The following is a 15,490-nucleotide window of genomic DNA, read 5'->3' on the forward strand; positions in this document are numbered from 1 at the left end:
TTCCTAGTCATCCCCAACAGCCCATGCCCCTTATTAGGAAGAGACTTACTCACTAAAATGGGGGCCCAGATTCATTTTACGCCAGGGGGCCCCCAAGTGACTGGCCCTCACAACCAACCCATTACCATACTTACTCTAAGATTAGAAGATGAATATCGACTCCATCAGGGGCCACCCTCACAAAGTCAAAACATAGAGCCCTGGCTCCAGCAGTTTCCAGAAGCATGGGCTGAAACCGGAGGTATGGGGTTGGCTAAACCGCCCAGCTCTATTCATAGAGCTGAAACCAGGGGCAGATCCAGTTCGGGTCCGACAATACCCGATGTCAATGGAGGCCAGAAATGGCATCACGCCACATATCCGTCGCCTCCTAGACTTAGGCATTTGTGCCCCTGCCATTCAGCCTGGAACACCCCCCTGCTGCCTGTACGAAAACCTAACAGTACGGACTACCATCCGGTACAAGATTTGAGAGAAGTTAACCGCCGAGTCATGGACATACACCCAACAGTACCCAACCCCTATACCCTCCTAAGTGCCCTCAGCCCAGAAAGACAATGATATACTGTCCTTGATTTAAAAGATGCTTTTTTCAGCCTGCCTCTGGCCCCCAAAAGCCAAGAGCTCTTCGCCTTCGAGTGGTCCGACCCTGAGAGAGGCATAAATGGGCAACTCACCTGGACCTGGCTCCCCCAAGGATTTAAAAACTCACCCACCTTGTTCGATGAGGCACTTCACGAAGATCTGGGTGAGTACCGGAATCAAAACCCCAAAGTAACTCTCTTGCAGTACGTTGATGATCTTTTAATCGCCGCTGAGACTGCTGAAGCTTGCTTACAAGGCACCAAAAACCTCCTCCGGACACTTGGTGCCCTGGGGTACCGGGCTTCAGCAAAGAAAGCCCAAATTTGCAAATCCGAGGTAACCTACTTGGGGTATCTGTTAAGAGAAGGCCAGCGATGGCTCACTGATGCACGGAAGGAAACCGTCCTCCGCATCCCCCCACCCACAACGCGAAGGCAGGTAAGAGAATTCCTGGGATCGGCCGGGTTCTGCCGCTTGTGGATACGTCAGTTCGCCGAGATGGCTAAGCCTCTTTACCTGGTCACCCGAGAACAAGTGCCCTTTGAATGGACAGAGGAAACTGAGCAGGCTTTCCAGCAAATTAAACTCGCCCTGTTGTCGGCACCAGCCTTAGGGCTCCCCGATGTCTCCAAACCCTTTCATCTCTTCGTAGATGAAAATAAAGGGGTAGCCAAAGCAGTGCTGACGCAACTCCTTGGCCCATGGCCCAGGCCCATTGCCTATCTTTCAAAAAGACTGGACCCAGTAGCGGCTGGCTGGCCTCCTTGCCTCCGTATGATCGCTGCTACAGCTCTAATGGTAAAGGATGCTGATAAGTTAACTATGGGACAAGAGTTACATGTTACAACCCCTCATGCCATCGAGGGAGTCCTCAAACAACCTCCTGACCGATGGATAAGTAACGCCCGACTGGTTCACTACCAGGGACTATTACTAAATCCCCTCAGAACACTAAACCCTGCCTCCCTGTTACCAGACCCGGACTTGGATACCCCCCTCCATGACTGCGCTGAGATATTGGCACAGGTTCATGGAGTTCGGGAAGATTTACAGGATCACCCGCTACCAGATGCCAAAGTTACCTGGTTCACTGACGGCAGTAGCTTTGTACATCAGGGTCAAAGGTATGCGGGGGCAGCAGTCACAACTGAAACTGAGACTGTTTGGGCAGAGCCTTTGCCAGCTGGCACCTCTGCCCAACGGGCTGAACTTGTGGCCTTAACCAAGGCACTGACTTTGGGAAAAGGCAAAAGACTAAACGTGTATACCAATAGCAGATATGCTTTTGCTACAGCCCACATACATGGAGCTATATACAGAGAGAGGGGACTGTTAACTGCAGAGGGGAAAACTATCAAAAACAAAGAAGAAATATTAGCTCTTTTAAAAGCACTCTGGCTGCCTAAACGACTAGCCATCATACATTGCCCAGGCCACCAAAAACCGGTCACACCGGTGGCCAGAGGAAATAATTTGGCTGACCAAGTAGCCCGAGAGGTAGCCCTACAGGTGGACTGTGCTTTAATGACCACCCTACCAGACCCCGGTTCAGCTAGTTTACCAGAAAGTCCCACCTACACTAAAGAAGACCTAAACTGGATCCAAAAATTGCCTATGACTCAGTGCCTTAACGGATGGTGGAGAGCAGCAGACTGTAGCATAATCCTCCCAGAAGAAATGGGAAATAAAGTCTTATCCAAGATGCACCGAGCCACTCATATGGGCACAAGAAAAATGCGAGACTTAATAAGACATGCTAAGATCACCATTAAAAACTCTAAGACAAAAATTGAACAGATAGTTACTAGCTGTAAAGCTTGCCAACTAACTAACGCCACCAACCACGGGGAAAACCCTGGCTCCAGAACCCGCGGAACCAGGCCGGGAGCCTATTGGGAAGTAGACTTCACCGAGGTAAAGCCTGGAAAATATGGATACAAATATTTGTTAGTGTTTATAGATACCTTTTCAGGATGGACGGAGGCCTTCCCCACCAAGCATGAGACTGCGCAGGTAGTAGCAAAGAAAATGTTAGAAGACATCATGCCCAGGTACGGATTCCCTACCCTAATAGGATCAGACAACAGACCAGCATTCATTTCAAAGGTAATACAAGGGATAGCGCAGTTTATTGGGGCCGATTGGAAACTACATTGTGCATATAGACCCCAAAGCTCAGGACAGGTAGAAAGAATGAATAGAACCCTAAAAGAGACCCTAACCAAATTGACCACGGAGACTGGCGCTAACTGGGTAGTCTTACTCCCCTACGCTCCTGTTCAGGGTGTGGAACTCCCCTTACAAACTGGGATTAACCCCCTTTGAAATCATGTATGGAGTGCCCCCCCCCTATAATTCCCAACCTACAGTCTAATGTGTTAACTGAATTTGATGATCATAAACTTCTTATTTCCCTGAGGGAACTCCAGCACGCCCACCAGGAAGTTTGGCCCAGGTTGAGAGCCATTTATGAAAACGGGCCCCCTCCTGAGCCGCATCACTACCGACCCAGAGATTGGGTATACGTGCAGAGACACAAGCAAGAGACCCTCCAACCACGGTGGAAGGAACCCTACATTGTGATCCTGACTACGCCCACTGCTCTCAAAGTCGACGGGATTGCTACCTGGATCCATTACACCCACGCCCGACCAGCTGATCCCTTTGCAATTCGAGAAGACTTCGTGCCAGAAGCCAACACCGCCTGGACGGTTGACCTGAGTGAGACCCACCCTTTAAAATTAACTCTGCGTCGAAAACGACCCCAGAGACCAAACCCGCAACCTTAGCCCCCCCACCCCCAACCTAATCTCGCACCATACTCTCCTTAAACATGATCAGGGTATTAATCTCTATTCTGCTGGCCCTAAACTTCAGACCCTTAAAAGGAGGACTAAATGCCCCCGTTGACAAACGGAAATTATATGAAGCTCTGTATGGAAGGCCCTGTGATTGCAGAGGTGGCATAGTTAAAATCCTTACCCTGCCACATGGTAAAAGACTAAAAACCATAGCCGGCTCTAAAGGAAAGGGTGGTCACTATCAGCAAATATATACTCAAACCCAAGACTGTGGGACCACAATTGCTCACTTAACCCGGACCTATGACATCACAGGACCCCAAAAACAGCAATGGATATGTGTTAACAAACCTAAACCCCTGCCCCCCACAGCAAAATGCCCTTGCTCTACTTTCCAGGAATCGATGCATAGCTCTTGTTATGACTCCTATCAGCAATGTATGGGGCCAGACAATTCCACAACCTACTTTACAGCTATCTTACAGAGTACCAGGGCCGCAAAAGTTAGTGATAATAATATGCAACTTCAAGCTGGCTGCCATGGTTTAGTTGGAGAAGCCGTCTGCTGGAACCCTCGAGCCCCTATACATGTGTCTGACGGCGGAGGACCCCAAGACACTGCCAGACAGATAGAAACACAAGCGAAACTTGAAAAAATTGCAAAACATATGTATCCACAGCTTAACTACCACCCCCTAATTCTCCCTAAGCACAGCCCTTACGAGTTAGACCCTCAGACGATGTCTGTCCTAGAAACCACTCTCTCGCTCTTAAACACCACTAACCCAATTTTAGCCCAAGATTGCTGGCTGTGCCTACCCCAACAAGCTCCCCGACCCATCGCCATCCCCGCCATACTTAATATTAGTATAACCGACGACTGCTTCCCTTCCTCCTTACCTCCACCTTTCCCTGTTCAGTTTATCAGTCCATTCAACACTTCTTGCTTCATAAACAACTTTACCTCTCAGAACAACAGCATAGATGTAGGAATCACGTCCCTTGCCCAATGCCACCAGTACATCACTATCAACTCCTCCCTATGCAGTACTAATACTACTGTATTCGTCTGCGGGAACAACCTAGCTTACACCTACCTTCCCCATAATTGGACCGGAATATGTGTCCTAGCCACCTTGCTACCCGATATCGACTTGGTTGCAGGAGAAACCCCCATGCCCATTCCTAGCCTGGATTTTGTAGCTGGCAGATCCAAACGAGCTGTAACTATTATTCCCCTCCTGGCAGGTCTGGGAATTACAGGCACTCTAGCTGCAGGGACAGCAGGGTTAGGAGTCTCTATACACTCCTATCAGCAACTCTCCCAACAGCTAATCAACGATGTCGAGACCTTGTCAGGGACAATCCAAGATCTGCAAGATCAGCTAGATTCCCTGGCAGAGGTAATGTTACAGAACAGGAGGGGATTAGATCTGCTAACCGCAGAACAAGGTGGCATTTGCTTAGCCCTGCAAGAAAAATGTTGCTTTTATGCCAATAAATCGGGAATAGTTCGAACCAAAATCAAACAGCTCCAAGAGGACCTCGCACGCCGACGGAAAGAAATGGCCGAAAACCCACTGTGGTCAGCACTCCATGGGTTTCTACCTTACCTTCTCCCCCTTCTAGGCCCCCTACTAGGTCTTCTCCTCCTTCTTGCCGTCGGCCCTATTATATTCAACAAAATAATGAACTTTATCAGAGATAGACTAAACGCCATTCAGGTTATGGTCCTTAGGCCGCAATATCAACTCCTAGATATAAAAAGCGAGCTCAATTAAATAACGCTGGAGGGCCCAAGATTGGGTCCCCAGGTACTTGAGACAGGGGGGAATGAAAAGAACAGCTTTTAATCCAAATGACTGCCCTGCCTTAGTTTAAAGCTAAAGTTCTCTTTTCTGCTTATTATAGATCTTTTTTTTTTTAATTTTTTTTTCAATGTTTATTTATTTTTGGGACAGAAATAGACAGAGCATGAATGGGGAAGGGGCAGAGAGAGAGGGAGACACAGAATCGGAAACAGGCTCCAGGCTCTGAGCCATCAGCCCAGAGCCCGACGCGGGGCTCAAACTCCCCGCGAGATCGTGACCTGGCTGAAGTCGGACGCTTAACCGACTGCGCCACCCAGGCGCCCCTATTGTAGATCTTTGATAAGAAATACAATTGCTGAGAAGTCTGTTTTGCTTGCTGTTTGCTACGAGCATTGTAAAACCTTTCCTGAATGTGAAACCTTTCCTGAATGTAACCCGCTGTGTAATAGAATGGATTGTAAACCTACCTAAATGTAATCTGATATGTGATAAAATGAGTAATTGCACATAAACTAACCGGCATTTCTCGCTTCTGTAAACCTGCTTGCTTAACACATTCCTCACCTACCCTACCCCCTTCCCCCTTCCCCCTTTCTCCTCCCGCCACAAGTAATGGACAAAGCCTTCCCGCCAAAGGACAGATAAAGGACGCCCAATCAGAGAACAACAAATGTCCTTACTTTAAAATCAACCAATCAGGCACCTCATAATTTAAAACCTCCCCTGTGCTACTTGTCTCTGTCCATAAAAGCGCTGTACCAACCCTGATCGTGGCCTCTTGGCGTTACCTGCGACGAGTGCGCAGAGGACCAGGTTCGAACCTGCAATAAACGACCCTTGCCACTTGGCTTTGACTTACAACTCTGGTGGACTTTTGTGGGAGGATTCGGAACTTCGGGCATTACACTGTCTAGGATGGCATTCCAGCCCCTCCCCAGAGGGCCATTGAGACCCCCAACTCTTGGGCCCAGCCAGCCAAAACATTAAAGTAACTAAAGTCAAAGAAGTTTATATCCTTGCCTTTCCCAGGAGCCCAAAGAAGGTGGCTGTTTTACTGAAAAAATGTTCTGAACCACGAGATGGGTGTTGCGTCCTGCTTATCACAACTTCATACCACCCAGAGGAGGAAAGAGCCCAAGCTCCTGGGGGAAATGAGACAGGACAGAGTGAAGGATCCTGGGGGGAAAAAAAATGACTGACATTCTCTGCTAGAAAAAAAATGCAGTGTCACCACTGTAAGAACGAAGACATTTTATCCTCCACTTTGCCAGTGACCATCCAAAAACTTGTAAAAGACCAAAAGGCAAAAGGGGAAGGCAAAAAAAAAAAAAAAAAAAAAAAAAAAGGGTTGACTCTTGGAGGAAGTAATACGCATCATCTCTCTTCTTAAGGGCCTAACCCTTTCCCCAGCCCCAGGAAGTGAATACCTTGGGAGGAGGATTAACAAAAAGGGCAGGAACCAACTTAACTGTTAAAATCGGGCACTTTGGCTACAAGATTCTGTCCTGGGTGTTCCAGACAATCACCTTTTCCCATGATTAGAATGGGACCTGCTGAGCCACCCTCATGAAATGAGCCTAAAGCTTTTTGCTGTTGGTGGGCACCAGCTGTTAAGAACCAGTTAACCAGTGGAGGTTGGTGGTCAATATGCTGCAATAATTACTGGCCAAGCAAAGGCTCTGAAAGGGTATAGATTCCTGCCATTTCACCTTTTAATTCCCTGGTCGGCCTGTGCTTAGAGCCACTAAGCATCAATGAGGCTGACGGTAGACTATAGTTAAACATGATTATTCCCTTCATTAGAGCACCCCTCCCAGATATCACCGCCTAGATGGATGACATTTGATTTGAAGTTCTACATTTGGCTAAAATGTTCTGTTGTGTAAAAGTTTCACAGGAGAGACAGGCAAGTACCCGGGAAGTAGAACTCATGCCTTCAGACTACACAGATAACATCATTTTGGCATACTCCCCGGGGGCAGGGTGGGGAGGTTCCTCTACTGGCGGACACAGAGACCATCAACTTTAACCTGTACTCTTTGTGCCGCTTCCCCATAGCTGAAGAGCCCAATCTAGACTGCGACCAAGCAGTTTTACGTTCTACACTTCTGTTCTGAATGGGGCAGGGCAAAAAACTCCCTTACTTCCTCAGAACCTAAGAGGCAAGGAGAAACTGTCCTCTGACAGTTTCCCAGGGGAGGTAAGTGGGAGGTGGCCTCATAGTAGCTCCTTACTTCCAGGCCTCCCATCCCTCATGTTCTGGGAAGATCGCAGGGCGTTCTGCCGACACTCAGATTTGCCACGGTCAGGCCCTTTGCCTGCATGGCCTATGTGGATAGATACAAAGTCTCAAGGGCACTGTGGCAGAGCCATTTCTCTACAACTCTGGCCCCTGATTTTTCGTGTATCTAGCCAAGAATTCTTTGTAGATGCTTTGTGCGGTAGGCAGAGTAATGCCCCTGCCAAAGATGTCCATGCCCTAATCCCCAGAACCTGTGAATATATTCCTTTGTATGCCAAAGGGGACTATGCAGGTGTGGCTAAATTAAGGTTCTTGAGATGGGGGGGGGGCACCCCAGGTTATTAAGGTGGGCTGAGTGTAATCACAGGGACCTTTCTAAGCAAAAGTGGGAGGCTGTAGGGTCAGAGTCAGAGGAAGAGATGTGAGAATGGAAGCAGTGATCAGAGTGATTTATGGCCACAAGCCAGGGAATGGAGACAGCCTCTGGATGCTGGAAAGACAAGGAAATGAATTCTCCCCTACAGCCTCCAGAAAAAACACAGCCTGTGGATACCCTGAATGTACCCCAGTGAGACCCATTTCAGATGCCTGACCTTCACAATTACGAGACCGTACATTTGTTTTGTTTTAAGCTACTAAGTTTCTGGTAACTTGTTACAGCAGCAAGAGGAGACTAACACAGATATTGTAATTAACTGTAGCCATAGGGGCTTATACCAAATTGATTCTGTTCTTTTAGGGAACTTCAGACAAGACTGACCAGGACCATGACTCCCGGCAGGGTAATGAGGGGGACATGGCTTCAGCTAGGCTCCCCATGCAGACCCAAGCCAATTAAATCAGTAAGCCGGGTACAGCAAGATGTGTCAGCAGCGAAACATACCCTGCTTCAGCTGGCCAGCAGGAGGTCCAGGGTAACACAGTTGTTCATTACCACTCACACTAGAGTGTTTAGAACATTGTCATCACCTGTGGGAAATGTACAAAATAAGCCAATAATAATAGGATGAGGCCAAAGGGAATCATATAGTGTCCAGAAAGTTAATTTTGTGCTGTTAATTCAAGTTCAGTATCAAGGGAACTGCTTCTCCCTGGAGGTTCTTTGAAGTGTCTAAATGTCTTCATTTCAGAGGTTATCTTGAGGCACAGAGAGAAAGTTTATGGATTGACACCTTGTTAAAGTTCATTACAATTCAGCCTCATTTTGCTGCAGTTAAACTCACATTTTCCTGTTTCCAGAAATCCTGGAGACCAAAACATTGGCCGGATCTCATAAAGATTTGTTTCCCTACAGAGTTTCTGTTTGGGATGGTGAAAATTTTTTGGAGATGGACAGTGGGGATCGTCGGACAACTTTCTAAATGTACTGAATGCCACTGAGTTGTACACTTAAAGATGGCTAAAGTGGTTAATTTTATGTATATTTTACTGCATTTTAAAAACATTTGTTGTCCTTCACGCCTTACCTCATTGTGTGCATTTTTCTCTGACCAGTGTGTTGGCTACACACGCTCTTTCTGATCTCCCAAGTAGGAGAAAAGGGAGGAGCTGGGGACAGTGTACGAAGGTTTTTTTGGGAATAGCAGAGAATTGTAATTTGGGACAAGCAACCTACAGCAAAAACCATAGGCTAGTTCAACAAAGAGGAGGAACATTATTTTATGGAGCAGGAGAAAGTTGGGAGGGGTTGTTTCCAACGGGTCCATTGGAGAAAAGGAAGAGTTCAGGTTGATGATGGTTTCTCATTGGCTAAATTGCTGGGGTAGTCTATTTCTTGTAGGAGATGTACATCTGTTGGGGGCTGTAATTTCCTATTGCAGTTCTTCTTTTGGGGGGGCCTATAATTGATAATTCTTACTGTGATTAAGGAGTGGTACCCTGTGAGAGTTCCCCCTCTGGCCTCCTGACTGCATTTTAGTAAGGTTCCTTTTCCCACAAGACAAAGTTTCTGAGAATAAATTACAATTCTGTCAGACCAGCAGGTTCACTACCTAGTCCATGACATATCCCTGGGAAGCAAATCCCTGAAACCAAGAAAAATTACAGCCATTCAAAATTCCCTCCCCTTTCACTAAAAGATAATGTAGAGGATTCCTAAGACTTATTGTAGACCGTCCATTGCCAACTTAATGATTTATCTGCCTCCTTCTAGGAAATGACTAATGACACCCCTGAAGCTCTGCCATAGGAGGTCACTGTAGCCTTAGCCTTAAGGCCAACTCAAGGCTAATAATAGGGAGAACTCTCCCACTCTGGGTCTCCCAAATGGTAAGCCGTTTCCTTTTAGTTGGTACCTGAAAGGGATGGCCAAGCTCTTAAAACTTTTTAACTCAAAATCATAATGGAAATCAGAGGCTCATGAGGCATAACAGTTGCTCTCCTAACCCAGTAAAGAAGACATGTAGCATCAGCCACACATCTAGACAAGCCATTTCATTTAAACTTAGGTCACCTCTTCACCTCCAGTGTAGTGTCAGCGACTTCAGACTGAGACGCTGTAGCGTTTCTCCCTCTTGTCTCAAGTGTAGTTTGCAGCTCCCTTCACAAACAGGAGGCTGAACTACATTGAAAAAATGAATCACGCATAGTGCCCTAGGAAAAGGTCAAGTGCAGCTATGTAGCGATTGTATTCATGATCTCCGCGGGGAACGTGCAGGCACAGTTGTGCAATGAAGAGGACGGTTCACGTATGCACCAAAATTTGAAAGCAACTGTCATCCAGGTAAGACGGGTTAGAGCACCGCGCCGGCCCAGGACCACAACCCCACCTTCCGCTCCAGCTCCTTCCGAGCGGCTCCCCGCCTCCCGGCAGGAGGAAAACTGCCTCTCTCAGCTAGCGGGCGCGAGAAGAGGCGTCGGCGCGGCCCGCCCAGCTTCCGAGGCCCCGCCCCTCGCGCCGTTTGCGGAGACCGGAAAAGCGCGTGCGCGGGGCGGCGGCCATCTTGGCCGCGCGCCACTCCCGCGTCGGAGGGAGAGTCATTGCTTGTCGCCGCCCGGCCTCTGAGTGGATACGTAGGAAGGGGGGAGCCCAAGAGAGAGGCGCGGAGTCAAAAGCCCCTTCCTCCGAGAGCCTGGGCCGGCTGGGCCCCCGAGGCGGGGAGCAGCCCCGGGGGAGGCGTGGGAGCCAGGCCTTTCCTGGTCGCGGCGACTCCGGCCCCGACGTCCCCGCCCCCCCCCCCCCCCCCCCAGCGTGGCGGTTGTGTCGCATCCTGGCGGGCACGCGGTGCTCTTGGCGTTGTCAGTTATCGACGTTAAACGCCTTGAGTGAGTGAATTCGCGTTAAGTTAGAAAACTCAGCGCGGCAGAGCCTTGCAAATGCCCGAAGCTTCGACTGTAGCAGAGCGCAAAGACGCGGCGGGCCGGTTGCCGTTAGCTGGAATTGAATTCACCCTAAGTAGGGTGAAGTTTTGACAGGTAGGTTTTTCTTTCGGGTGTCCGTGTAGAAATTCTTCCTTAAAATCTGCAGCGCCGCTATAACGAACATCCGTGGAACCTTCATCCACGTTCGCTAATTGTTAAGATTTTGTCTCTAGTCCTGTGTATTCTTAACGATGAGCCGTTTAATGGTAAATTGCAGACATTCGCTTCACCTTTTAATCGTAAGCGTGCATCCTCTGAGAATCAGGACAGTCTTCTAACATCAAAACTCCACTGTCCGTCCAAGAAAGTAGACTTTCTCCAGTTTTCCGAAAGTATCTATTACAGTTGTCGGGGTTTTTGGAGCTAGAACCCGAACAAGATTGCAAAATGCACATTGCATTTTGCTTTCGCTCTCTCGTCCCTAAAACAGTTGCCTGCATTTAAAGCTGAAATTAATTTTGGTTCTTGAAGGCTCCAGGAAAGTTATATCGTAAAATGTTGGCATTCAGATACGATGTTGTTCTCTTATGGTTTTATTTAATTATCTAATTAACTTGACTGTTCCTTGTAAAGTGGTCGTTGGGTCTAGAGACGTACTGTCTCCTAGAAATATAAGGTGAGGTACAGATGTAATTTTTTATAATTCTTAATAGCCAAGTAAAAACTTTAAATGTACCTGGGAAATCATTTCTAATATGTTTTGTTTAACCCAATTTATCCAGCTATCAGTTTCAAATTAGTGGAATTAATGACAAATGCAGCTAATAGGGAATTCTTAATGAGAAATTTTATGTTTCTTTTGTAATAAGTTGCTGGAATCTGGCGTGTATGCCGGATCTCCGTGTGGATGCTGAATTTTCATTGGGAATTCTTGATCTGTATTTAGCTTTTACTGTTTTACTGTTGAAAAAGGTCTCCAAACCGAGATTGTTGGAACATACTGAAAAGTGGTGGTTTTTTTTTTTTTTTAAGTAACTGAATCAATTTTATTTCTAAAATCTAATTAATTAAAAGTAAATAAAGTTGAGAATGTAGCTTCTCAGTCACACTAGCCACGTTACATGTTCATGGTAGCCACAGAGAACCCCCCAGTGGCTCCTGGGTTAGACGGCAAGTTTAGACACTGGAACGTTTCTGTGTACTTTGTATTGTATTCCATTCAGGAAGCACGTCCCATTAGGAGGGATGAGAAGCATTTAGTTAAGGTGCCCTTCTGTCTCATATAGGCACACTTTTTTTTTTTTTTTTTTTTTTTTTGTAATCCTTGGGTAATACTTGGCAACAGAGGGATATTCTGTTCCCCAACAGCCTTTCATCTAAGGGTTTCAACATCACTTGTCAATCTTTGCCTCAACCTATTTTTACATGGCGGGCATGGGGGGGAGGTTACAAAGTGATGTTTTTGCTAATTGTGTCAATCCTTCTCCATTCTTTAGCTGAGCAGCTTTCCGTCCCCACTTCCCCTGCCCTCTATACTTTTTTTCTTTTTGGAGTATCACAACATATTCTTGGGCTTTTCTTTCATTCACTATTTTATAATCAATTCCTGTCATTTATTTTGATGCTCCAGCTGCCCCACATTTGCCTTTTGAATCAGTGTCCGTTCAACATGAATCCTATTAGCCTTTAAACACAACCCTATTAGTCTTTAAGTGTAAAACAAAGCCTCAGTTCACTTTGTACTTTCTTGTTACAAAGCTGTAACCAATGATTTCTCCAGAAAGCCTGTTTCCTCTTAGACACCAAGGTTGGTGTGATAATGGGCTCCGTGCTACTTGGGTATAATCCTGTCTAGGCCTTTCAGTGGATGTCTAAAGTACATGTTTCCTTACTCGTAAATTTGTACTCATTCCCAGTAAAAATTTAATATGGGATTTTTTTTGTTTGCTTTATCTTATTTTATACTCGTACCTCTTTTCTGTTATAATAAACACTAGCATTAATATATTGTTTTATGCTACAGTATGTGTATAGTGGTTTCAAAAAGTGTAATACCAATGTTACTATCAACTGTAGACTTAGTAAACTATTAAATTTATTTGCATTTCTTTTTGTCCTTATAGCTTATATTAAGGATATAAAGTTCAGAGTACTCTGCTCAAATATTTGCATGTACTCTGAGTCTTTTCTCTGCATGGTTAGGTGATCAATTTGATACACTTCAGAGGTGAAGGCAAATTGCAGCTGAGAGGCTATTTAAATAGGCACTGAACAGCAGAAACATGTTAGCCCAGTCTGTAAGAGCAAAATATTTACTGGTTGTTGATTGGATGGAGCCAGGATTTTTAATAATATTGAATGTTGGGTACGGGGGCCCTAATTGGATGGAACCACAGTGTTACAGTTCTCGTAATACATCATAAGGCACCTTTTATTTTCTCCAGGTTTAAGAAGAGGCAAAATTGGGCTGTCAAATGGAAAAGTTGTTGCAAATAATCACCCCTTTATTAATTAGGTTTTATATCATGAGTTTCCCCCCTTGAAGACCCTCTTTTAAATTACATTGGTCCTATTAACTATTTTACCTGGGGGTCCATGGGATTACATTTTAATAAGCCAATCCATGACTGCTAAAGATTGAATTTTAATTTATCATTCATTATGTTAGAGCATCTGTCTAATATGGAATGTTTTAGGGCACTGGGTATTATGACTAGGGGAGATTTAGGCAAGGTGTTCAAGAAAAAAATATTCAGTGACATTTGTTAAAGATGGTAAGGCAAACTTTTCTTGGGGCATTGAGATAGGTGTAGGAATCACTGCAATGGGAATTTACAGCGTGGGTGAGAGCTCGGGCTCTACTCCAACTGAGTACCGCATAAGTGGAAATCTATAGCCAGGGACCGGAATCTATAGCCAGGTTAAAGAATAGAAAATTATTAAGAGGAAACATCTGAGGTAAAGGGGATTCTGGCTAAAATGACCTAACATGGTTCTTACTGAAGACAGATCAGCGGGTGCCTGGGTGGCTCAGTCGGTTAAGTATCTGACCCTTGATTTTGGCTCAGGTCAAACCTCACAGTTTCATGGGTTCAAGCCCTGCATCGGGCTCTGCGCTAGCAGCGTGGAACCTGCTTGAGATTCATTCTCTCCCCCCGCCCCCCTGCCAGTCCTCCACCCATGCTGTCTCTGTCTCAAAATAAATAAACTTAAAAACAAAAGACAGGGGGACCTGGGTGAATCAGTTGGTTAAGCATCTGACTTCAGCTCAGGTCATGATCTCACCCCGGTCAGGCTGTGTGCTGACAGCCGGGAGCCTGGAGCCTGCTTCAGATTTTAACTGCCTCTCCCTGCCCTTCCTCTTGCGTGTGTGCGTTCGCACCTGCGCTGTCTGTGTGTCTGTCTGTCTGTCTCTCTCTGTCATATAAATAAACATTAAAAATAAATAATAAATAAAGGAGTGATCAGACATCACCTGGGAAATGGTAGAGGATTGGGAACTTGATCAGATATTGAGGGTGATCATGTAATTAAACTGACTTAATTAGGGTTCTTGCTAAAACTAGATTTTACAAGGAAGTGCACAGATAGTCCTAGGACACTGAATGGCAAATGCTAGACACAAATTAATGCACACCATATGATTTGATATGAAGTTCAAAAACAGGCAGAGTTACAGTTTTATAAGGCAGAATAGTGCTTCCATTTGGAGAGGAGAAAGGAGTAATTTAGATGAGGCATATGAGTGCTTCGGGTCAAGAAATTCATGATAGTGTACGGTACACTTATAATTCTGAACTTGTTTGAATGTATAATTCAAAATGTTTGAAAAAGGAACTCAACTGTAATTTCTAAATGTTTGAAAGGACCAACGAAATGAACATAAAGCATAGGTAAAGAAGGAATAAAAAAGGCAAAATATAATGGAAAAAAAAGTGAGGTTTTTTTCAAAAAATTAATACATAAATAAACTTTGGGCAAAGTCTGATTTAGCACTCCACCTACTCCATCCATCTTATACCTGTAAGACCTAGGGGAGAGGGTCACATCTTTTATGTGAGGGGTTTCTAAGCTGATTGATTCCCCATTGAAGTAGAGCAGTATTTGAAATGTATTCTGAGTTTATTTTGTTTATTTTGTTTGTTTGAATTATGCTAGTGCTTTAGATCAAAAGTTGAATCTCACTTTTTAGGCAAGTCAGATGTTAGTTTTCAAGAGTTTTCTGAAAAATGATTGTTTTCCTGTTCTGTCTTTATCTTTCCCAGAGCTAGTCCTAAGTTTGATAAGAAAAATCCTTGGGTGTATGTGTATGTGTTGGGGGAGGCAGAGGATAATATTCCTGATCTGTTCATATTTTTTCCCTAGCACTTATCACCAGCTGATAGAATACAAATTTATGTGTTTATTATCTGCTTGGCCCTTGGAAAGTGATAAAAAATCTAAGGTATGGGGCATTTTCTGTTCACTGCTCTCTCCTCATTGCCTACTGTGTTATGTTGCAAAGAGAAGGACCTTCAAGATACTTGGCATAATGAATGAAGGCATAGGCTGATGTAAGGATTTGAAGGCAACTGGGGCTAGGTGGTTTTGCCAGCTGGATGAGCTCAAAGATGTCTGAATTAAATAAACCATTTGTGCTGGGGATCCTCAAGAACACCCTTACGCTCTGCAATGCAGTAGGATGCACAAGACTCCTGCTGTTAAACCCGTTATGGTTTATTACAACCAAAGGATACAGATTAGAATCAGCA

The 15,490-nt window shown here is 45.4% G+C and overlaps 1 protein-coding gene across 1 annotated transcript; it reads left to right on the forward strand.

Moving 5' to 3' along the window:
• The first annotated feature begins 322 nt into the window (after window positions 1-322).
• On the forward strand, window positions 323-3,374 carry LOC125148148 (uncharacterized). The gene is given in 4 exon segments (XM_047825947.1): window positions 323-459; window positions 597-2,859; window positions 2,861-2,956; window positions 2,958-3,374. Coding segments are annotated over 4 exon segments (2,913 nt in total).
• Window positions 3,375-15,490: the final 12,116 nt, after the last annotated feature.

The sequence above is a fragment of the Prionailurus viverrinus genome, chromosome A2, assembly GCF_022837055.1.
Source record: "Prionailurus viverrinus isolate Anna chromosome A2, UM_Priviv_1.0, whole genome shotgun sequence".
Taxonomy (NCBI): domain Eukaryota; kingdom Metazoa; phylum Chordata; class Mammalia; order Carnivora; family Felidae; genus Prionailurus; species Prionailurus viverrinus.